The sequence below is a fragment of the Podarcis erhardii genome, assembly GCF_964252035.2.
Source record: "Podarcis erhardii genome assembly, chromosome: 5".
NCBI classification, from domain to species: domain Eukaryota; kingdom Metazoa; phylum Chordata; class Lepidosauria; order Squamata; family Lacertidae; genus Podarcis; species Podarcis erhardii.
Window position 1 is genome coordinate 17039997 of NC_138509.1, and position 25514 is coordinate 17065510.

At 39.6% G+C, this 25514-nt stretch overlaps 1 protein-coding gene across 1 annotated transcript in view; it reads left to right on the plus strand.

Moving 5' to 3' along the window:
• The window catches only part of LRMDA (leucine rich melanocyte differentiation associated), a 734468-nt gene that overhangs the window by 431965 nt on the left and 276989 nt on the right, over window positions 1-25514 (plus strand). Inside the window, 1 exon segment of the mRNA XM_081864461.1 lies at window positions 3770-3896. Within this exon segment, the coding sequence (XP_081720587.1) occupies window positions 3770-3896 (127 nt within the window).

Below are 25514 nucleotides of genomic sequence, written 5' to 3' on the forward strand. Positions count from 1 at the left end.
GAGGCCTTCCTTCTGGGCATTGTAGACCAGAATGTGGTAAAGAAGGACAGAATTTTTTTTATGTATGCTACAACAGCAGCAAGAATTCTCATCGCAAAGTGTTGGAAGACACAAGATTTACCCACACTGGAGGAATGGCAGACGCAGTTGATGGAATATATGGAACTGGCGGAAATGACTGGCAGAATCCGAGACTTGGGAGAAGAAAAAATGGAAGAGGACTGGAAAAAATTTAAGGATTACTTGCAAAAATACTATAAGCTCTATGAATGTTAAGAAAATGCACTTTTTAGGAAATACTAGCCCCAGCAATGGTAATTAGGTGAAATGAAAACTAAGGTACAAGAAAAGAGAGGTGAAATTAAGGAAAATTTTTATTGCATTATGTTTTAACTATAACATATAAGACTATGGTTACAATAACTTTGATTTTGGTAACATGAAATTGAAAGGTACAATAAGTAATGAATTGAAAGATATAATAATGAATTGAAAGATACAATAAGTAATGAAATAAGATAATAATATAGTTGAAGACTTCATATTATGAATATTGGGTTACAAATATATTGAAATGGGTAATATGACAAAATGAAAGATACAATAAGTGATGAAATAAGATAACAAAATGCTGAAGTTGGTTTTATAAATAATGCAGATTCGGGATGATGTGGGGAAGTCCAAAAGATCCTGTAAAAGAAATATGTTTTATGAAACTTTTGTATTTTATTTTTTGTTCTTTTTTATTCTGTGAAATTAATAAAAATATTTAAAAAAAAAAAAAAACAAATATTTTGCCCAAACTTTGGCTTCTGTCATCCTGCAAACTTCTTTACATCATGAGCGCCCTTCTCTGGTGCAGGGAATTTTGCTGTGCTATAACTCCTTTGTTTTCCTGAGAATGAGCCTCTAGATTCTTTGCTCAAAAATGAATGGGAACCCTACCCTGCCAGGAGAATATTTCCATTAGTCACGGTTCAAAATATGAGAAGCTGTCTGTGACGGACAGCAGAGGCAGACTAGAAATTCTACCAGAGTGCTGGAGCCTCTCTCTGATTGGCTACCTAGACAGCCAGCCAGAAAGGGGGGTGGAGTCAGAACGTTGGGAGGGAATATAAAAAGAGCAGTTTCTGAGGGAGAGAGTTAGATAGGGTTTGAGTTGAGATGTTAGACAGGGTTCAGTTTGAGAGATGAAATGAGAGATGGGGATTAGATTAGGATTTGACTGAGGGGTGAACTGGTTCTGATTTGAGTTGAACTACTGATGGTCTCCTTCTAGGCAGGAGGGGAGAGTTCTAGGTAAAGATGACTCCCAAATAGTAAAAAGGGTTGAGGTGATTCTCTGGGTCTGTTATGCTATTTGGAAATACCTCAGGAGTGGGATTGCTAAGAGAGAGGGTAACTGACGAAAAGTGCCCCTCGCTCTTGAACCAAAGTATTAAGCTGTGAAGGAAGCTGTGCCGTGTCAAAAGTATTTAACTGTAACGCCTTTCACAACTAAGTAAAGGACTGAGAGTGAAGTAACAGAAAACCAAGTTAAGCATTTTAACACCTATTTTAGAAACCTGAACATCTCCCTGAAGTGTACCAACTGATTTTTAGCAACTGAAGTTTTAAGAAAAGCTGTGCATATATTACTGTGTTTAAGCCCGTGGCATCTTTATATTTAGTTTAAGTAATAAGTCAGCTTCTACCTGAAAGAATGCATTTCCTGACCCAACTTTGTTTCACAAGCTTCTTCTTTTTGTAAATAAAGCTTTTTGTTGTTTGATCAACTCCTGCCTGAGACTTTAAATCACTAACTTTTCTCTCACACAAGATAGCTTGTGGTAAATTGTAGAAATTTGTTTAATGGGCATGCCGTGAGGTGGGTCCACTATATTTAATTGGGGAGAGTGTCTAGTGGGGTGAAACACTGCTGGGGGTTGCTTTCTATCGTGTACCAAATCTCAGTGAAAAAAATTATCTAGGAGCGAAGAAGAAGAAGCAGAAGCAGAAGCAGAAGCAGAAGCAGAAGAAGAAGAAGAAGAAGAAGAAGAAGAAGAGATATTGTACCCATTTAAATTTATTTCAGATCCTCCTTTGGAGTAATTTGCATGCAAAAATTTGTCATGCATTAATAAAAATTATAGGATATTCTAGTATGTTAAGTCAGACAAACAGAGCAACAGGAAGCAAACATTTTTTTAAAAAATAGAATTGTACATTTTAAAGGAACAAGCATCATCCAGCCACCTACAGATCAGCACGTGTTCACACACACATGCAGGTGTACACACACACACCACCCAGGCTTATGCACTGTAGAAAAAGCAGATTCACCATGGACCCAATGATGCATTTTAGCTCCCAGTCACAGTTGTCAATAGGTAGGATCTGTTTCGCCCTTCTTTTTTTGAGGAGCTTCACATGATGACATGATTGGTTACAGCAATGGTAGAAAAAGACTTGGGTCATAGTTGAACAAATATGGGTGGGCATCCATGTTAGGGTTTATTCTGTGGCTGTGATGGTATTTTTTAAAAAATCACAGTACCACCATTGCATCAGTGCAGTGTTGACCAGCAGATACGTTCTGAGAACTGAGCTGAATATTTCAGGCTTTCCCCCAAATTAGTGAGGAAGAAGCCTTGACAGCACACTGTGACCAGTTGCAAAGCTCTTTGCCAATTAAGTAACTTGCATTTGTTCCACAATGGGAGCAGGATTTTGTCTGTTTTCACTTTTTCATTTTCCTAAACTAAAGAACTTGCTTATCTTGCTTGTTTAAAAGTGGCTGTACTTTGAAATAATTCCCCTTGAATATGGTTGACCCAAACTGGGTACAGCATTTTCATTGTGGCTCCACTGCTGCCTTATATAAGCCTATCAGTATTAACCAATACCAGCTATGTGTTCCTCAGGTAACACAGTATGTTGGTAGCTCATAGTTATTGGCACTGCTCCAACATTACTCTGAACATACATAGAGAGGAAATGCCCATTGCCCCTGCCCCGTATATGCATTTAACATGTCCGAAAGAGCCTTGGTACATGAAAAAATGAAAATAGGTTCCATACATGCAAGATTCAGAGTCCTGAAATAAGATACAGGCTGCAGACTCAAACCTTTTCTATTGTTTTGCTAGAGTTCGAATACTGATATGAATCACAAAAGGCAGAGTGAAGGGCATAATTGTAGAAAATAGCTGGTATGTTGGAGAAATAGTTCTTGCAGCTGTAAGGTTATTTTATGTCCTTTGAATTGAGACTATTGTGTCATGGGAGGAGAAGCTCAGTTCAATACACATTCAAAACTGAATCTATCAAAGTCACACTTTCTGAACCAATATGCAAACTGAAACACAGCGATCCTCCAAAATTTGCACTTGTCTGAATTATGTGATGCGGTTCTCCAGCCAAAAACACTGTTTACAAAAATGCATCTGGTAGAGGAAAGTGTGCATAAACATGCAGATATTAGTGAAAATAACATTTGAATTAATTATATTAGGGGAAATTGCTTGCAAAAATGGGTACGTTATTCAAAACATTACAGAAAATTGTGTTTATTAGGAGAAATTCATACTAAAATGCTGATGAATTTCCATTAGGATTTGGTTATTATTGGTATTGTTATTTTGCAAATTGCTGCAAAATATGAAGAGCTGAATTTAAGAATGGGAAAATGAGAAACAGTGAGAAATGAAATGGGCAAATCCTTCCATTCCTAGTCATAGGTCAATGGAAATTCTTAACCTAAAGGGTTGTTTGTTTGTTTTTAAAACAGGTATTTTGTTCTGCACAAATTAACCAACTTGAAGTTTCTGGATTCTCGGAAAGTTGGCAGAAGTGAACGTGAGGAAGCCATTTTGAGGGGTGCTTTTATGAAAGTGGTGAAGCCTGTGGATACAAAGGTAAGTGACTGAATGAAGGCTATGGGAATGTTTATGGATCTTAACATTTCGGATCTAGAATCTTACTGCTGAAGCCAGTTTTAGTAATAGTCAGCTCTACGCTTTTTGCGGAACATACTCCTGGATCAGGTAACTGATATTAGGTGGCAGTCAAAACATGAACATTTCTTAACTTTGCTTTTTAAGCCTTGTCACTGCACTTGTGAGAGAGTGTCCTGCTTAGTAACTTAAAGAATTGAAGCATGTCAGCAAGCATTTGGTGTGTTACATGGAGAGACAATTTTTGTGGCATATGTACTGTGGCATTTGTTCTGTACAGCAATGAAGGCCTCAGTTTTCTTCTCTTTTGTTTGTGTTTATCTTATTGTGCTTGGTGACCTTTAATTTATTAACCTTTAATCTATGAAGTAATTTGACAGAGTTGGTCTTATTCACTGGGAAAGTCTCCTGTATAAACAAATGTGATACTTAAGGATGGATGCAGAGAGGTGTGGGTTGGATTTTGCTCATACAGTGGAGCTTTCCCTCCTCGTCCTTCCATATCCCTCATTTCTATTATTGGGAGCCGAGAATGCAACAGGAGATAGCAATTTGGGAGGAGGCACCATGGACCAGTGGAATTGCCTTTCTCATCAAATAGGGCACTTTTGGATCCATCTCTGTGTGTTATAGGCTGTGTACACATCACCGGCTTAAGGTGCAATGTGGCTCTTATTTTTCCAAATTTGGATTGGTTTGGGGAAAACCACCTCAAAATGAAGTATTTCATAAGAAACAACAGGATAGTTATGGATTGCAGCTAAGTTCATCTGTACCCTGCTTCCCAAACCAGTGGTGGGAATTCTAGATTTCTGCTTGTGCAGAAGATAACCTTGGGGAGAAGACCTCAAGTTGAATTATATTGTGAGGAGCTGATGGTGGAGAAAGAATCACTCAATTGGGGATTTTAGAGTCAAGCTTTCTGCATCAGTGGCTCTCAAACTGGGCAAAGTGAGTGTTGTTTACCCTGAAAAAACAACAACACACATTTTCCATGTACATCAGTGCATTACCACACAATCTGCATAGATCGGTATTTTTGCTCTTGGAATTATTAGCTATCTAAAACTCACTCATGGGTTTCATCTAGTAACTTCTTACATACTAGTTTATTTTATAATATATGTGGCAAAAAAATATTGCAGATATCCAATTATCCTAAAGAGCAATATAGCAGCTACAGAAGTAAACTGCATTTGGGGGCATAGAAGTGTAGCTAGATACATTTGTTATCGGCTGTATGTTTGCACTAGAAAACAAATTAATTCAGAGCTGTTCGTTTTATAACTATTAAAGTTTTAACAGTTCTTATTTGGAGATTGGTTTGACACATTGTTTACTAGAGCCTTTAGCTATTTCAACTCTTACAATGCAATCTGTAATATATGAAAGAATTTACTTTGAAGCTCTTATGAAAGGCTTCCTCCTTTGCTAAATCCTGTAAAATGCAACAGTTGAACACATAAAAAACCTTATGTTTATTCTGTCATCTGTTTGTAATCATTCTCATACTATATTACTCTCTATAAATATCTCTGTATTTTACTTTAATGCTGCTGATAGTTATATTATTTGAAATAGACATGTGTCTTGGCCCAATCAAAAAAATTCAGAAATGTGCTATAATTCTGGCTATAATTCTGCATTGTTCAGTTATCTATCCATTATCTTAACCAAGGTGTTTCAATTCACGAAGATAGTATCACGTCTTGATGCTTTGTTCTAGTAATTCAGTTCCATGTCCCAAGCTGTATAATTTTTGAATTAGTTATCCGCTAAATCTTATTCTAAAACATATACTTATTTCCCCAATCCCTTTAGTGCAAGGTACAAATTTAACATTGAGATAGGCCTTTCTAAAATTGCTTGCTACAGAATTACTAGGTCTTACCTAGCATAATATATTCCCTTCTGTAAACATTTAGGATGTCATGAGCAAATGCTTCTTGGTGTGCAGTAGAATTATTATTATTATACTTTATTATATGTTACCCATATATTGGTTTATCCTAAGGAACAGTAGAGGGGATTGGAATCCATGAAAATGAATTTGGTGTACAACATCTGTATGTACAAATGCTCAGGCATACATTTTAAACTCTTTACACTGTGAAGTTTTAATTGTGCAAACACTCACTGAAAAGGTGGCTTTGGGGAAGCATGAGCAATATTAAGACTTATAATCTGCTATAGGTCATGTGCCCTACAAGTATTTGATGCTATACCAAAGTTTCCATATCAAAGTCTTCTTTAACCAAGGTATCTTCTGTCCCTGGTGTATGAGCCCCATGTGATCCAAATATCACCATCTGGGCAGCTGAACACAGTATCACTTGACTTGGTCTGCTTCCCTCCCAGCCCATGCTTGTAGTCTGCTCAGCACCATAGCTAAAGACAGTGCTTTTTTTCTAGAAAACAGGCCCCGGAACTGTGTTCCGGCGCATTCCACCAGAAAAAAGCTCTGCTAGGAGAGGAAGAGAGGGGTCAGTGGATGGGATTCTGGTGCACAGTTCACGCTCTCAACCTCCATAGCACCCGCCCTCCCTCAGCCTCTGTTCTTGGCCACTGCCCGTTCCTGAGCTTACAAGAGCTTCTGTCACTGGCTGAGTGCCTTGAACAGAAAGTGCGGGTGGGACTTTGGCACAAGCATAAAGCGCCACCATCGCACCGTCCTCATTGACAGGCGCAGCCCTAACCCAGCCCAACATAATGCTCCTGCCTGCCTACGGAACCATTGGTCAATGGCGGCCCCACTCACTACCTCAGAGGTGGGGCCTTTGGTCCCACTTTGAGGCACATGGATTCTCCAGAGATGTCACTCAGAGGTTTAGGGTGGGGTGGTTTGATTGGTTGCTGGAAGAAGCACAGGAAGGGAAGGGTGGGATGGAGCTGTGTCACCGGGTCTGTCTTCGTCCAGGAAGCAGCACCAGAGAACCAACTCAGGTAACCCTTAATGATAGGGATTGCCAGAAGAAATAATGGAGTAACATGCAGTGGGGTTTTTTTCCTAGAAAAAGATGCTTTATAAATGAACAACTGCTGCCGCACAATGCATGGAATCTCCTGTTCATAATACCATTGTGTGTGTACCTGCTCTGTGCCTTCATGTGATGGTAAAATGACTGGAGTTTATGCACATTGCTAATTGAATTCACATTAACCACAGCATATATAAATCTCTCTGTATGTATACATGTATGTACATACATACATATTTTAAACACACCAATGAGGGGTGATGCACACTACAGTCACCAAAGGGAAAGGAACGTTGTTGAAAACATTAGCTGATATGACATGGAATTACTTTCCTTTGAATTGTGCTACTCCCATCAGACCTTTTTTTTCTTCTAGAGCGAAATCTAAATGTGAGGTTAACTTTCTTCCATAATGATAAACTGGAAATAAACAGCTTATTCAGCAGAAGGAAACAATGGACGATAGGGTGGGGGTGGGTGGGGGAGAAAGTTCCATGGGAATTGCTTTCATCTCATGCTTGACATAAAAATCTTTAGAGAGCTAGTTACCCTTCTGAAAACAACACATGAAATGAGACTCAAGGCAGGATATTTTCATCCAGCTAGCTTATGTTTACTCAAATGCACAAGGAGCTAGCAATCACCAATCTTCGTGAAATCATAAATATTTAATTTTGTCTAACTCCCTGCCTTCCTCTAGTTTTTTTTTATTTTTCTTAACAGAATGCTGCTTTCTTCTGCTTTGCTTCATTTCATCTTTTGTTGCTTAAAGTCTGTTTGTGATGGGACTGTCGTTACAGGGAAGATACAGTCATTCATTAGAAAACAGCTTAACATTGCGACGCTCTGTTCTGTCTCGCCATGTAAAGCGATCTGAACTTCATTACCCAGTGATGTTTATATTTAGAGATGTCAAAATATTGAATGTAGTCTCATGCTTGATTTTTTTTGAAATAAAAATCTTGTAAGCCTGGCTGGGCAAGGGGCATTGTGCCAGACAAGGAAGCTTCATTTAATGACCAAACCATGACCTCATTTTGCTGGCGTAAGTGTAGATCAAAGTGGAAGATGCCTGTCCAGTGCAAAGCATGTTGCTGGGCCTGACAGCTCTTCACATCAAAATGACAGCTCAAGAATACGACAGCCAAAATTGCTTAATTATGTCCCAGCCTTGTAATTATTCATCCCTACTCCTGCAAAGAGCACAGTTGTCATTTCTTTGACATAATTATTTAGAGCTGTGCCCTTATTCTGTTCAAAGCTTGTACAGTAATACCGGAAGGGCTTGGATGTTCAGCTGCAGGGTGGGCGTGGAGACAGAGAACAGAGAGAGCATCTATTTTGTGTATTTTACTGCGGAGTTCTCAAAAGAGGTAAAGCATGGGCTTAGCACCCATGTACAAAAAGCTTCAAGAAAATATTGGATTTTCCTCTTGTATACTGAAGGCAAAGGGGCTTTACATGTTCCGGAGAGTTATGAATTTATCAAATCACTATTAACGTGATTATATTTCTCCCATGGGAAAGAACTGCAGCTTAGTACTAGAGCACATGGGAAATTCTCCAGCTTTGGTACAGTCCCTGGCAACTCCAGCTGAGAGAGATTCTTGTTCAAAACTCTAGAGAGCTGCCAGTCAGTGCAGACTTTAGTGAGCTAGATAGACCACTGACTCAGTATTAAGCAGGTTTCCATGAGTAATAGTACTCTGTTCCTTCCACTCAAAGGGTTAAAGCATGCATTCATATAAAATAGGGCCCCAGGCATACGTAATGTCCTCTGGATTGCATTCTGCGTTTATAGTAGTATAACTACTAGCCAGACTGGTGATTGGGAGCGGCCGCTGATATCATATAACACCGGTCTTGAAAGACCTACATTGGCTCCCAGTATGTTTCCGAGCACAATTCAAAGTGTTGGTGTTGACCTTTAAAGCCCTAAACGGCCTCGGTCCAGTATATCTGAAGGAGCGTCTCCACCCCTATTGTTCTACCCGGACACTGAGGTCCAGCACTGAGGGCCTTCTGGCAGTTCCCTCACTGCAAGAAGCCAAGTTACAAGGAACCAGGCAGAGGGCCTTCTCGGTAGTGGCGCCCTCCCTGTGGAACGCCCTCCCATCAGATGTCAAAGAGAACAACTACCAGACTTTTAGAAGACATCTGAAGGCAGCCCTGTTTAGGGAAGCTTTTAATGTTGTATCACAGTATTTTAATATTTTTTTGGAAGCCGCCCAGAGTGGCTAGGGAAGCCCAGCCAGATAGGCGGGGTATAAATAATAAATTATTATTGTTGTAGTAGTAGTAGTAGTAGTGGTAGTAGTAACACTGCTACTATAGAGAAGCTCTTCTAATGTGGAAACTAATACAACTGTGGCCTGTTCTCATACCCTCATGTCAGGGGCAAAGCACTTCAGAACTGCTGGTGGTAGCTCCCATGATGGAATGCTCCATCCTCTCACAGACAATAAGGTTCCTATGTATCGCTATACATGTGCAAGCATATCTGAGTGATGGCTGACCTTGTATGCTTCTTCCCTCCCACTGCCGTCTAGTTTTCTGTGTGCATGAAGTTTGGAAGCGGGAAAGAGTATTCCATCACGTGATGAAATCACACTACTGCACCACCAACAGTTTTATTAGGAGGTGAAATTTGCTTCCATACAGGAAGCAAATGAATACAAATGAACAGGGGGGGAAATGAGGGGTTGAGAGAAGAGGAATAAATACATAAATAATTGTGGGTTATGTTCAACTCTCCTTCTCCTCAATGTACCCCTGCTGATAGCATAGATGATTCTGAGCATCAGAATTGCCTCCATCATTGTCATGTGGCAAGCACTGACTGTACCATGAGGGAAAGCAAGGATGAATTGTGTATGGGCTTTGACATGTAGGGGTGGGGAGTTCATTAAGTAGACTTTTGAGACCCCCAGCAATTGTAAAGTTTTCAAGTCTGCTGTGTAAGATAGGGGGAATTCTAGAACTACTCCTCTAGAAGTTAAGTCTCTGCCTTAGTACACATGCACATTTGCATTTATGCTTGCTCTTGGGCACCATTTCGTATGTTTCACCTGCTGAGGTATATTTTGAACTCTTGATAACCTACTGGGTTATTATGATTAACAATAATTGTCCTCTTGGCTTTTAAATGAATGAAGGGTGGTCTCTTGTAGAGTAAACCAATAGATTTTCCTGTTCTCACTTTGCTAATAACAAATTTATCTGCTGAAACAGCACTCCCCACCCCAACATTTCACAGGTGAAAATACACACATGATTGCATGATGTGCTTCTCTTCCCTATATTATATGCCATAGAATGTCAATCTGGGATAGTCTGTAGGCAAACTGAAACAGAAAAAGGACTTGCAATGTCAGGAGTTAAGATTTCTCAAATGTTTCCTTATGTTACAGGCACTATTACTTTATTATGTCATGCAGGTAACTCACAACTTATGCACATTTAGCTTGTGTGCATTCAGCAATGCACTTGGCAAATTTAAATAAATATATATATAAATAAATGGGAGCGGGCATTTGGGGGCGGGCAGAACTTTGCCAATCCCACCAGCCATTGAACCCAATATATTTTGAATGTACTCGATTTTGGCTCAAAGCACTATCCCTGAAACATAAGCCGCCATAAGTTGAGAGCCGCTTATATTCTTAATATTTTGAGCTGCGTTTAAAATTCATGCACAGGGCAATGTTCCAATGGATACACTGGAGGCAAAATGATAGACTTCTGTTCTGTGATTGCATCCTTGTTGATTCAGCGAGTGTATTAAAATTTCCACTTCTGCAATTGGGCTTCCTTGTGTTTTTACATAATGTAAAAGTGAGGGCATTCCAAAGCGGGTGGGCCTCACTTGTGGTTTAGGGAAACCCATAATAAAGTCCAAACTAGCGTAGAAAAACAAAACACAATTCCTGTCTCTGCTGCATATTCTGGTATTGCTCATAATAGTTTTCCAATAATCTTTTATATTTTATAAGTATTCCACCACAAAAATTCTGTAAGGTAATGATAAAGGCAGGAGAAGTCGCTTGAAATGATCCCTGTGAAATTAGGAACTTGGTTTGGAAAACAATTACCACATTTTCACCCTTTGCTTTTATTTCACAAGAATGGGCCACAAAAAGGGATGGGCGAAAGGTATGAAAAGGTATGTTGCACTTTATTGCTTTTAAATCTGGCTGATTCATTCGGGGCACTGCAGCAAAAATGTGCTAAACAGAAGGACTCTTTCTTCTAAGCAGCAATCAGTTTATGGGCCTAAGAACATTAAAAGAAAACTTAATATACAGTTCTGAACCCTAAGATAAATATATACATTTTTCCAACTCTTTATGTCCTTTGTTACTGATATACATCTTGGAAGTTTGACTTCTGAGTATGAGCCTTCTGGCTTTTATCAGTGCCACTTAAATTAGGTATCAGGATACTTAAAGCAAAACTGGTATACAAAAGAAAAAGAGAACAGCTGGTATCCTTCCTGGGTTTTATGTCTTTCCAGCTATTTTCACCAGCCGTGCCAGGGCTGCTGGCATATATGGATGGGGAAGAATAGTGTATGATAGGTGGGAATGGTGGTAAGGATTTGTTGTTGTTTAGTTGTTTAGTCGTGTCCGACTCTTCGTGACCCCATGGACCAGAGCACGCCAGGCACCCCTGTCTTCCACTGCCTCCCGTGGTTGTAAGGATAGGTCAGCACAATTGCAGAAGTTGCAGCCAGCCAATAACTACGATTGTCATGGTCTTACCTGGAAGTGTACCCAAAAATGACTCTGGCAAAGCTCTGCTTGGTCAAGGTAGAGGGGAGAGCATAAAAGTGAATGATCCTCAGTTCACAAGAGCAGGTCTCTTAGATTTTCAGCACGGTGACAAAGACTGAGTCGGAAACTTTTATAGATGCTGGGGAGCATTCTCCTGCTTTTTCTGGCCTATTGGTTTAAAAAGGCATCTTTGACAGGGGTGGTTTTTCTCCTTACTCGTTCCTCCTTTGACTACACTGCTGTTAGAAATAAATAAATAATACAACGACATGGAACATTAGGCTGAAATCATGATTTAATTTGTGCTGGAGCTCAGCACAGCTTCACTGTGCTGTCTGTATTTAGAAGCTGTTTTAAAATGCTTTAAAGTCGCCTTTTTAGATGCTGCTGCTTTCAGACATTTAGATCAGGGGTTCTATAGACCACTAGTGGTCCACAGCATGTCTGTAAAAATATAATTGAAAACCATACAGCATCTAGTGCAGTACATTGGAATTGCTATGATAGAAAAGCTATGAAGTAGTCCTAGGGTTGCCATATGTCTGGACATATAGGTTTGGGAGTGCAAAAAGCTGTTCCCTGTCTCTCCTGGCACCACCTCTCCAGGTCCCGGCTCCCCTGTGCCAGGAAGCCTGGCGTCTCTGGCAACGCAGTACAGTGGTACCTCTGGTTACAAACTTAATTCATTCTGGAGGTCCGTCCTTAAGCTGAAACTGTTCTTATCCTGAGGCACGCTTTCACTAATGGGGCCTCCCACTGCACCTGTGCGCGATTTCCATTTGCATCCTGGGGCAAAGTTTGCAACCAAGAGCAGCTACTTCTGGGTTAGCGGAGCTCATAACCTGAAGCGTTTGTAACCAGAAGTGTTTGTAACCAGAGGTACCATTGTACCAGGGTTGCGCCAGCATTGCAAGAGCCCTTACGCCGCCTTCTCAAAATCAGGCAGGCTTTGGGAAGGTGGCAGGGAACGTGCTCCTAGTCCATGGGCAAAGATGGGGCACAGAAGGGGCCCAGAGCAAGGCCTGGATGGCTTAAAGTGGTTCTGTGTATTCTGCAAAAAATACATAAGTATTTCTCTCCTTATCTGGGCATCCTAACTCATGAAAAACACAGAGAGAGAGAGAGAGAGAGAGAGAGCGAGAGAGAGAGAGCGCAATTTTCCAGTGGTCCTTGGTGGGAGGAGGGGGATGTTTGGGAAACACTGATGCTGACAGTGACTCTTCCTTTTTTCTCAATAGCCATAACCAACCCTCTAGATTTGTTTAAAGCTGCCATCCTTCATTTAATCCAGCCAAGTTGCTTCCTCCTAATAGTCTAAGGTATCTGCTGTGAGTTTAAGTGGTGCACTACAAAACTACAAGCTACTCTTCCTTTTGCTGGTGTAAAGGATCATGTTCCTGCTTCTACAAAAGTCAAGAGCTAGACTTCCTATTTTATTTCTGTGAGTCATGGAATCAGGGTCCCCACCATTTGTAGGCATTTACACCATTTGTAGCCATTAACAGCCCCATTCTGCTTTTATGTCAGAGTCATAGGTGTTTAATCCTAAAACCTTGGCAATAATCCAACTTCTTTCTAATGATCTTCTGCCTTCCTACAGATCTTGGCAGTTTAAAATTACTGGAGGTTGCTTTCTCCAAAAGCTGTTTGGAATGTGTTTGTTAAGTGGTCACTGGAAGAGACTAAAATATGTCTGCCTTTCTGGAATTAGTTGGTAAATTTATCCCAGTGGATCTTTTCCTCCCAGTACCAACTCTTCCCTCCCATGCACTCCTGAGAATAAACTCTGTCAATTTTAGTATTTACTTTGATACCTTTAAAAAAGCAACAATTAGAAATGATAATATTTTCTAACATTTCAGCCTCCCACCAATTGTGTTGCAGTGAAATAACTGCCCCCAGTTTACCATCCCATTTGCTTTTGGAGAGGTTGGGGAGCTCACTATTGACAGCAGTGACAGTCTCTACATTTTTTTAATAGATTGCTGCTGGCTCTGGTGGCAGCAGTATTTATGGCAAATCACCTATCTAGCAGACTGGCTCCTGTCTGGTTCCCTCGCAATCCCACAAATGTAGGATTTGTTGCAGGGCCCTGTGGAGAGAAATGGCTTTTGAAGCAAAGACGGTGGCACTCACTGTTGGTGCTGCTGCAAACAGCAGCAAGAACAATAACAGAACCTCAGAAGGCAGAGAAAAGCCACCAGGAGTGATGGAGAGGGTGGCATCAGCCTCCTAACAACAGCACTGCATGCAGGACAGGGTGGAGTGGAGTAGGGTGGCAGCAAGGTGGGGAGACACGAGCACATCTGTGGAGCCAATCAAATACTCCTGCTGCTGCCAGGTCACTTTGCCTTGACCTTGCTCTCATCTCATCCTAGTGTTCCATGCCCTGCTGGCCAACAATGCCTGCCATTGTTGTTAATGGTAAGCCATCCAACACAAATTGAGAAATGGCCACTTGTTTGGAGGCAATATTTATACCCATAATTTTTTTTAAAAAAATAATTTTTATTAAGTTTTCTGACACATCACAACAAAAACAAAACAAACAGAACACAGAACAAAAACATATAAAACATGACTTCCCCTTACCTCCCTTTCCCTGCATCCTTATTTCACAATTCTTTAGCAACCCTTTGATCAATTTCCTTATTAATTCTCTTTAGATTTACTTAAAATTATTGTTTACAGCTGTAATTCTCTAATTCATACCCCTTGACATCTTAACGATCCTCAATTTTACAAGAGTCTTTGAGATATATTTTGAATTTCTTCCAGTCCTCTTCCACTGTCTCTCTCCCCTGGTCGTGGATTCTGCCGGTCATCTCTGCCAATCCCATGAATTCTGTCACCTTTGTCTGCCATTCTTCCAGAGTAGGTAATTCTTGCATCTTCCAATACTTTGCCAAAAGAATTCTTGCTGCTGTAGTTGCATACATAAAGAATTTCCTATCCTTCCTTGGCACCAATTGGCCAACCATGCCCAAGAGAAAAGCCTCCGGTTTCTTTGAAAAAGTCCACTTAAGGACTTTCTTAATTTCATTATAGATCATTTCCCAAAAGGCTTTAATCTTTGGGCAGGTCCACCAAAGGTGGTAGAAGGTTCCTTCAGACTCATTACATTTCCAGCATTTATTATTGGGCAAATGGTAAATTTTTGCGAGCTTGACTGGGGTCATGTACCACCTATAGATCATTTTCATTATGTTCTCTTTTAAGGCACTACACGCCGTAAACTTAATACCAGTGGTCCATAACTGTTCCCAGTCAGCAAACATAATGTCATGACCTAAGTCCTGAGCCCATTTAATCATAGCTGATTTAACCGTTTCCTCCTGCGTATTCCATTTCAACAGCAAGTTATACATTCTAGACAAGTTCTTAGTATTGGGTTCTAACAGTTATTTTTTTCCCTAATAACTTTTGACTAAGTGCTAGGAAAAAATCCAAAGTTCCTTTTGGCTCCAAGATATGCCCATTAAAAAACAACAGCAACTCATTCTCAAGGCATTAATTTGATGGAGCTAAAAAATTTCTTTTTTTTAATGTTTAATTGTTTTCCAAGGTTGAGTGGCATTCTGATATGCACACAATAATCTTGAAATTAATCGCTTTGGTGGGTGAAAGTGTGGCAAGGACACAAAGAGCCAGTGACTTGCTTTTCTGGATCTCAGGAAACGGTTAGCATAATTGGATCTTGTTGGTAGCTGTCAACAACCAATAGATATGGGACAATTTTATTTGGTGAAAGTTCAGTAAGGCAAATTGCATTGCAGACTTCCAGCCTAATCTTGAAAATCACTACAATGGCAAAATACATGCGGAGGTTGGGACATTACGGACTGCTGTGCCATTGCAATTTTTTTTTTAATTGCATGTAAGTGTTGCAAAGGCATTTTGCTTCAAATAGCAACTAACTCAAATGAAGATCAGAATGTGCATTTGTGGACATAACGTACAGGATCTATATATTGGTGCTCACTCTAGAATTTGTTTTTGGGTGTTATATTTCACAAAATGTTGACCCTGAAAGGCTAAAACGGAATGATGTAGAGTAAGATTTTTTTACTTGGTTTAGAGAGACGTAAGTTAATCACCATTGTATTCTGATGCTTTTGAAAGATGAAATCACTTTCCTTTTGATAAATTTATTTTAAAAATCACGGAACACTGCATTTTAAAGAAAAGTAGATGTGAATATAAAGTTCCCTCGTGTTTTGTGAGAATTACTATAGAAGGAACGCTGCTGTTGACTTAAATCTTAGCACAAGAAGCTCCGAGCAGAATCTTTTTAGATTTTACTATAAAATGTTATGGAGCATGGGTGTTTGCTTTCTTGTTATCAGTGCCAAAACAACAATCTGAAATGACCTTTATATTGGTCTGTATGTTGATGTACTTGGCTCATCAGCTGGCCAAAGTGGTATGAATGCATTTATTATATCTCATTTGCTGTGGTGCTGAGATGTGACCCACTACTCTGGTCTTACAAAATAATATCATTGGTCTATTTAGATGGCACTAGGGATGGGCAGTGAGGTGTAAATTATTTAGGATGGTGAAAACCAAAAGGGTCTATGAAGGGCACTGAAATATTTCTCCAAACTGGGAAATGGACTAGAAAATGACAAAGGCTGCTCAGTGTGAGATAATAATAAAACAATGAATATTGTGGCAAAATGATCCTAATGTCACATTAGGTGCTGACCAATCAGGAAAAGGAACATGGGGTGTGTGATTCAACCTAGTCTGTGGCAGCTGTGATGTGAAAAGTGATTAAATAAAAACAACAGCTTTAGTTCAGTTCTGTCCTCACTGCCTTGGCAGTGCCTTTCCAAGTTTTCAGCTAGAGGTCTTTTGAAGTCCTGCTGACAGATCATTTTCCACTGGAGATGGTGTGGAATGAGCCCAGGCCAGAAGTCTGTGGGAGGCCAGGGAAATGCCATGGCTCTGGAGCCCAGCAGGACCTCCTATTGCCAGTGTCTGGCTGCTTAGAAACACCATTTGAAACTCCCCACAATGGCCAGTGCCCTTGATTGGGGCCAATTGTGTGGAAAGTTCCAGTAGCTGCTCACTGATGTTACTGCTTGCCCTTTGCTGTTCAAGTTGATACCTGGTACCCGCGCTAGGGTCCAGTAATGTCAGGGGGCAGACTGTACTTTGCCTGGGGCCTAATCCAGCCCTACTGGAACCTTTTACGTGGAAACAGGAAAGGACAAATCAGTCTATCGGGTCTGTATGAATTTCATCAGGACATTCTGTCCCTTTTCCACATTAAACTCTGGGTTGTTGTTGTTGTTGTTGTTTTAAAAAGCTGTATGAAAATTCATATTTAAACGCATTCATATATGTGTATTTTATCACAGAATGTATGTTTAAATGAAAGCATTTCAAAACTTTTTTATCCTAAAAACTCATTTTAATGGAATTCAGGTAGGGAAATATTTGAGAAGTGAATAGTTATATTGTAATCCGTGTGCATGTCCAAGAGGTATGAATTAGATCATCTCGCTTTTGAAAAATTGCCCAAATGAAAAGCTCCTCCAGCCCTTCTGTGCCTCCTCTTTATGAAATGACCTCCATTTCATGGACCACTGAAGGACTTTAGTTGCTGATGACTGCTGGTCAACTAGTCACTGGTACACTGGTAAACTAGTTGCACTGGTATTGATGGCAGTTCAACTCCTCCCCCCACTCTTCCATTTTCATTGTGGTGGATTTTACAGAATTAGGCAGTGTGATATTAATACAGAGATTATTAGATTATTATTAGATTATTATAAATAGTAGTGTTTGAATTTATATCCTGCCTTTCCTCCAGGGTTTAGGTAACGAGGGATTTTAAATAAATGTATAAATGAATGAAGCATTTTGTCAGGAGAAGCTTTTTTAAAAAAATGGATTTTTGCCCTGCCCTGGCTATTTATTAGCTGTACCTGTAACCAGATTGTGCTTTTATTGGATGCGCAACCGACATATGTTCATGCCCATGTATTATTATTACTCACGTCATGAAGATATCATAACCCAAGTATAAGATTGGTTACTTCTTCAGTTTGCTGAAATTTTTTGTGGAGCTTGACAAGACTTGCAATCTATAGTTCTTCCTCCTTCTGAAGAGTTTACTATAGGGTATCTAAAGTATTAAATTGCTACTGCTTTTGTGTTTCTAATATACAGTCTGAAAATTAATGGATACGAGTCATCCTTTTCTGTTCTGTATGCCAGAATTTCTGTTTCAGCCAGGAATTATTTTACATAGGTTTAAGGGAAAAGAAGAAAGGAAGTAAATGCTGTGCTTTAAAAATTAAAATAAAACCTAGAGACTCTTTCTTCTCCTCCAGCATTGCATGGATAAATGTACAAGTTAGATCACATAACTGCTACAAACAGTTCACTGTGTAGGCCAAATGCTTTCTAATGCACTAAAATTAAGAAATAATGTGCTTTGAAAATGATTTATGAGTGTGGTTAAACTGCCAGATTTACAAAGAAATAGTTCAGATCTTGGGAAGCCTCATGAGTCATGTCAAAAATGAATTTGACCATGATTTAAACTGCTACTTTTCTTACATGACATTTAATATGTGTACTTTGGAGGCCCATATGTCTTTAATAAAATAGCATTAAGTTTTAAATATGATATGAATGCAGTCAGTTTCTAAATTCATAACCTTTTCCACAACTCCAAAATGCTAACCAATAAAGGGAGTCATACATGCAATAAAACATAAACCTTAGAAAATAGCTTTTTATTAAAACAGTTAGACAGTTGGCAGCTGTGTTGTAATGTAATAAATTCTTGAAGCCAATGTGGATTTATCAGTCATTGTTTACATTGCGAGCAATTTGGACCAGACAACTAATTAGAACTGAAGAGCAAAGGTCATAAAAAAGAATTCCTACTATGTCCAGTCAATTGAGAACTTGTTTGGCAAACTTATAAAAATTTTACTAGATAGCTAATTTTGATGTAGTCATTCTGCAGTATGTCTCTTTGAACACATCTATACCACATGGCTTCTAATTTGATTCTGACAGGTACTAAACAAATTTAACACAAGCGATTGTGCAATATAGAAAGAGTTACCAAGTCCAAAACAGATACCTTAACATGACTAACGCCAGCCTCCCCCAACCTGTTGCCCTCCAGAGGTTTAGGAATACACCTATCAAGGATGATTAGAACTGTAGTCCAGAACATCTGGAGGATGCCAAATTGAGGAAGACTGTCCTATGCAGATGTTTATTCATAATAAAGGAATGTTGGCATATGGAGATGTAATAGCCCTGGAATTACAGAAAAATGCCCTTCTCTAGTTGTTTTCAGATGGTGTTCTAGAGAGCCTTTGAGTTCTTCCATGAGTAGATCAGTGATGATGTACAGTAGGGGTACCCAGCATGGTGCCTTCCAGATGTTGTTGCACTAAAATCCCCATCATCCCGGACCTTGTTATTCTTCTTACTTTGATTTATTACCTGCCCTTATGGTGCACATTAGCTATCCCTGATGTCCAAGCTTCCTGGAAAGGCAGCTTGCTAGCTGTTACTGACCTTCTCCTTCAGTGTGCAGCCACATTCTCTGCCTGCCATCTCATAGTCAGTCTCCTGAAGCACAGTTTCACTATCATTCTGGCACTGAAGCCAAGCTGGAAGAAGAGTGTCTTTGGGTAAGGGAATATGTGAAGGGGAGAGGGTTCAGGCCCTCTCACCTGCATGTTCCTTTATAGTATGATCAGATGGTATGCAATGTTTGTTAAATATATTTCCCCCATGATAATTTGAGAGAATTCCATCTTGTTATGCACATATGTGCTAGATACGTGGTGTTTTAATCTTTCAGACCAAAACACTTTCATCCTCTGAACGAGACATATATGAGAAAGCAAAAACATCTGCGTTCTGATAATAGTTTATCATGCTTCCGATTCTTTTTACTCCTGCAAATACACTGAGCAAAGTATACACACACGAGAGTGACAGTTTATATAGCTTTAAAACTTCAACACCCATGATCCAGTGCAGCTGTGAATGAAACACACATGCATTAAAAAAAAAAAACCAAAAAAACACCCCAACAAAGGCCCTTATTTAAAGTGAGGAATGGAGGATAATGAACGAATCGGCACACAAGCAGAAACTGCCAACATTCAAATTAGCAGCTGGGGTCTCCATGGAAATCTGCAGCTCAAGCTCAGGAAATGGTTCCTTAAAACAGAATTCCACCAGCAGGTTTTGAACTTGCCTAGATAGGTTGTTTTCAAAAGGTTTTCTACAAAAACGATACTTTAACATTGCATCTTTGTGGTTCTAGAAGTTTGAATAAAAGTCTACCGTGATATTGCCGAGTGTATTTCAAAAGCTAAGCTTTGTCTTCCAGAATTATGGGTCCCCTAGAGCATCCAGAAAATTATTAACAGCATGTAATCCAGCTCAGTGTGAATGTGTCTTTAGTCTGTTAGCCAAATCTTTACATAATACAAATCATTCTACCTATAAAAGCACAAATATGTTATTGTTCTCAACAGGCAATTTAATGCAACTATAGGGAGGAGAATAAGAGAAAAGAAGATTACAAGCTAGCTGATCGTGTTTTTATTTCTCTCTTAAATCTCTCTACATTTCACTGTGGTTATACTTGTTTAAAGATTGTATGCAACTGTGCTGTCTACATGATTTGGAAAGCAAATCAGACTAAATATGAAGTTTCAATGGGTGCACTTTTTAAGGGATTTGATACATTTATTGCAAATATACATTTTCCCTAGAGCAAAGCTGAACCTATAATTTTTGTTTCTTGTGAGTTTTTGGTAGGTTTAAAATTTTGCTCATTTATACTTGCTATCCTGTTGTGCCATTCTATTCACAGAAGCGCTATTAAAGTTAATTATTCTCTGGGCCCTTTTCTGTCAAAGGATAATATTGGAGTTAACAAAAAAGATGTATTTATTGGTTAGGGGGGAAAACCCCACACCATTCTGTTGAAATAATGCATGACTGCCTTTTGTAAATGAAGCTTCTTGACATGTTGACAGGTCAGAAATCAGGTGTGATGAGTGCTAAACGGAATAAAACTTCAAATTTAACAAATAATTCTGATGAGTATGAAGTGAGCTTTTAGAAACTCATTTTCTGAACTTTCAAGCCCCAAATGTAGTTTTACTGTTTTCCTTTTAGAATAAATTTATACCATTTTGTTTCCTTTCTCATGCCATGGTCTCTGGAATGCACTCATAAAGCTATCCTTATTGAAATGGGAGAAATTATTTAAGGAGGTTGTAAAGGTAAAGAGACCCCTGACCATTAGGTCCAGTCACATACGACTCTGGGGTTGCGACGCTCATCTCGCTTTACTGGCCGAGGGAGCCAGTGTACAGCTTCCGGGTCATGTGGCCAGCATAACTAAGCCACTTCTGGCGAACCAGAGCAGTGCACGGAAATGCCGTTTACCTTCCTGCCTATTTATCTACTTGCACTGCATGCTTTTGAACTGCTAGATTGGCAGGAGCAGGGACCGAGCAACGGGAGCTCACCCCATCGCGAGGATTCGAACCACCAACCTTCTGATCGGCAAGCCCCAGGTTCTGTGGTTTAACCCACAGAGGTTGTAGTCATCAGCTAATATGTGGAAAATTATGATGATAATGGAACAATAAAAAAATTATGCACAGTGCCAGCCCAAGACATTTTGCCAGCTTGTGAAATCCACCACCGCCACCCCAGTGCCACTGCATCATTCAAACACCAGTGTTTTGTCCCACAGTAAGCTAATATTTGGTGTACTTTTGTCGCTGCAAGCTTCAATCTAAACATATTGGAAAAGGCTATCATGGGCCGATCCAACATGTGGTAGATAAATTAAGGCAACCATACCAAATTCAGTAATCTCAGGGGTCATTACTTTGAGCCAATTCTTGGCATCAGTTAATGTTACTGTTCCTAACTTTACAAGCTTTATCAGTAGGCTAATACGTCTAACTCCACTGACAAATGCATTCATGTAGTAACAAAATTCTGTAAATCATTGCTGATGGTCATTTCACACAGAAAAGCAATAAAATCTGCTTTATACTTGATTTTGTCCATAGGTCTTTACAAAATTGAGTGGAATATTATAATTAAAATGTAAAATCATATTGTTGGAAGAGGCATTATAGGACACCTTGCCATCTCCCCGATTGATGCAGCTAAAGTATCCCTAACAGGTCTACCTGAAGACCTCCAGCAAGGATGATGTTGGCTATCCCTCCCATTTTTGTGTCATCTACAAATTTGATATAGATTCCTTCCACCCCTTCATCTAAGTCAGTGATAAACATTGTGAAGAATACTGGCTTGATGACAGAGCTCTATGGCACTCCACTCAAAAACACACTCTAGTTTGATGAGGCACCATTGAACAGCACTCTTTGAGCATGATGGTTTGCCAACCAGCTGTAATCCATAATCAAATTGTTGGCATCTGTCTGTCCCAAGAGACAATGGAGTGTGTCTCTAGGGGTGAAGTCAAACCACTGTGTTAGCAGTTCCGAAATGATCTCCCTGGGGCGCTAGCCTGGGCAGTGCATATTGAGATCCTGGGCTGCCCAGATGGCAAGATTTCCTTCTCAGCCTTGCTGATGTGGTCCAAAGGAAAGCAGAGCATTATGTTTGGCATCAGCTTGGTGGCAGGAGTTGCCGGAAGGATGTGTACAAGGCGCCATTCTACCATCTTAGGCACTCCACTCCAGATTTGTTTTGGGGTTATTCCTTAGCCTTTTCCTTCCCCTTCCCCTAGGGTCACTGCTTTCAACTGTGACAGCGGACAGTTCGGTCTTTGACTCAATAGTAAACAAAAATACAATTTTTTCCACCTTGCACTGCATCTTTCATGTCTGGTACCAGACATACTGAAGGAGCACATCCTTCTGGAAAACCCTTGAAATACCAGGGGGTCCAGTAGGAAATAAGCGTCTGTGCTCCCTGAAGTAAGGCACTTACATTTACCTCATGATTTAAGATATCAGCATCTGGAAGATGGGCAGATAGTGACAAATGGTGAAGTACCATACAGTCCCATTTGGGTTACTGGTACCCCTGAGCAAGATAAGAGAGGGTCCAGACACCAAATCTGTGGCCTTACCTTAGTCTGTGGCCTAACTTGTCTTTTAGTTCCAGCTTGCACAACACATTATGGGACTAGGAGATAGTGGGGAGGGTTCTCTTTATTCTTATTTTAAAATTAGGAAATGTGTTCTTTAAGTCATGTTGTACTGTGGTTTCAGGGGCACAGATGATAACTTGTGTGATATTTTTATAGTAGCTTTTTGTGCTGTCACTGTAAGCTAGATTATTTTTATATCTATCCAATCATGACCCTGGAGAAAACCTCTGCAATATTTGCTATAGGTTTCTTATATAAAATGCCTTTTTATTTTGTTCTGTGAATGGGCAAGAACTGCAGAGTAATCTCGCTGCTGCATGGTTTACTTGGTCTGCTCCCTTGAGGTAAAACTTTGTGTTAGCACAACCTCATTTCTTTTAAATAATAAACTCATAGCTGAATGTGGTTTGTGGTCTCCAAGCTATCCAATAAAGAACCAATGGTTCTCTTGTCTCCCCCTGAATTTGTTTATAACCAAAGATCAGTGGCTGAAAAGGCATCCTAAAGAGGGAATGTTCAAGGTGTAGGGCTGGTTCTGAAAATACAGTTGGTTGAAGCTATTCAGTGCAGCATGGCATGTGCTTATTTTCATTCCTTTAGTACTGCGACATTAATAATACCACTAAACCAGTCTCCAAGAGGCTTCACATTAGATATTGCATCACACTGTGATGTATTGTATGGGTAAGGAGGGAGAGGTGCACACCAAGAACTGGGATTAAACAGGATAGAATTAGGGAATGCGGCATATTGGGTTACTTACTACAACCAGTGCAGAGGGCCAGGTACTGTTTCCACAGACCAAGATACTGAAGGAGTCTTGCACAATTCAGCTCACTTGAAAATAGAACCTGATAAATTGCTTCTTCCTAGTCCTCAGAGAGATGTGGGAGATATAAAGCAAGTTATACACCAAAGCTGCCACCAACCCTATTTAGTTTGGGCATTCCTTCAGTACCATAGACAGTAGACCCACTTGTGAGTAACTCCAGCCTTGCAGTTGTCATGTCATCCTCAAGCTCGGTCAATATGGTTCTCCTGGCAAACTATCTCCAGGTTGGGTGCCATACGGGGACCTTGGCATTATCAACATCCCACTCTTAACAAACTGAACCAAGGATTTTATTTTCATTACTATAACTGAACTGAGCTCAATGTCCTTCCACCCAAAAATTCCAGTCCTAACTAGCTGTCTTCATTTTTGGAGCCTAATTTAGGTAGAAATATACATTTTGTTGCTACTGTTTTTAAACTATTGGGAGTCAGAACCCCTTGCCAATCTACTGAAAATCACCCAGGTATCAACTAGTGGATCCCAGTGGATCTTCTGTCCATCCCCCTGTACTTCCCTAAATAGGGCGGTGCAGAAGACACACTGGTTCTGAACTTCTAGCAAAAGTACCTGCTTGCCTCATGCTTATTTCACCTGAAACTGGTTATGGGTTTTGTTGGTGGGGGTTTGATTCTTTAACAGCACATGTCTCTGTCATATGCATATTGTTACATTTGTGTGGCTTCCATTGTCATGATGTGTCTTTCAGGGAGAAATGAGTGGCATGTTATCTTGTAGTGTTGCTTTGCTTTCTAGATATGTGAGGCATCTGTTAAGGTTCCTTTTGTCTATTTCTCTACTCTCTCTTTTTATAAATATGTATATAATGCCAATAAGAAGGGCAAACCCATTGAAAGGCGTAAGGTGAAGATTAATGCTCGTAAAGCATATTGAACCAGATTAAAATTTACTTAGTTTAATGACTACTTGAAGAGGCCATATCATCAGATATTGCAAAAACACATAAAGGAGGTCTATTAATGTCTCTCAATTTGAATTTGCCTCAGAATCTATGGAGTAATTGCTCATCCTGTTTCTGCCAGATTAGCATATTTGCATTATAATATTGAAGCTTCTTCCCAGGTGTACATTATCTAATTGAGCTTATCATAAAGATTTTTATTCTCCCCTCTCCAGAATCACCAATACAAGTATTAAAAAAAAAACCTGAACAAGCCTTTTTTTCTTCCCTTTTTTAAAAAAAAAACAACAATACCAAAGAGCGACAAAGTGCATTTCTTTTTGTATATTAGTACGCAAGAGTTCCCAAAAGGGAATTTGAACATACAAACCCTGCACAGGTGATTAAATGTGGGAATAGTTGATGTACAGATGGTGAAATGGAATTGGGTTCACTAGTTATAATTTTTTTTAAAAAATATGTTTATGTATAATTTTCATTTATAACAAATAAACCTTTTAACAAAAGAATTTTTAAACAATTCTCTCATCTCAAACCTCGACTCCCTCTTTCACCGGATCCATGAATTTACCCTCTCTTTTTCCTCTTCTGCATATCCCAATTAACTCTATTTATTCTTTTCCTCATCTATTTCATAGATATTTTGGATTAGAAACTGCAAGTATTTACAATAATCCTGCTAATGTCTTACACTGGTTTCATTCTTGGCCCCTGTGTGTTGATTAGCTTTTCTAAACAGAGCCCTATGTATGTTTAAGTTGCATACACTGTAGGCTTCCTCTGCCTGCTCTCTAAATGTGCAAAGTCTAAGCATGCACTGATCTATATGCATAAAGGTCACAAGTGTGGCCAGTATTATCCCCTATAACAAGTCATCGGCACAGGACTCAAGAGTGCATTTTTTTCCTGATGTTGAAGTCAAATGCCAGATA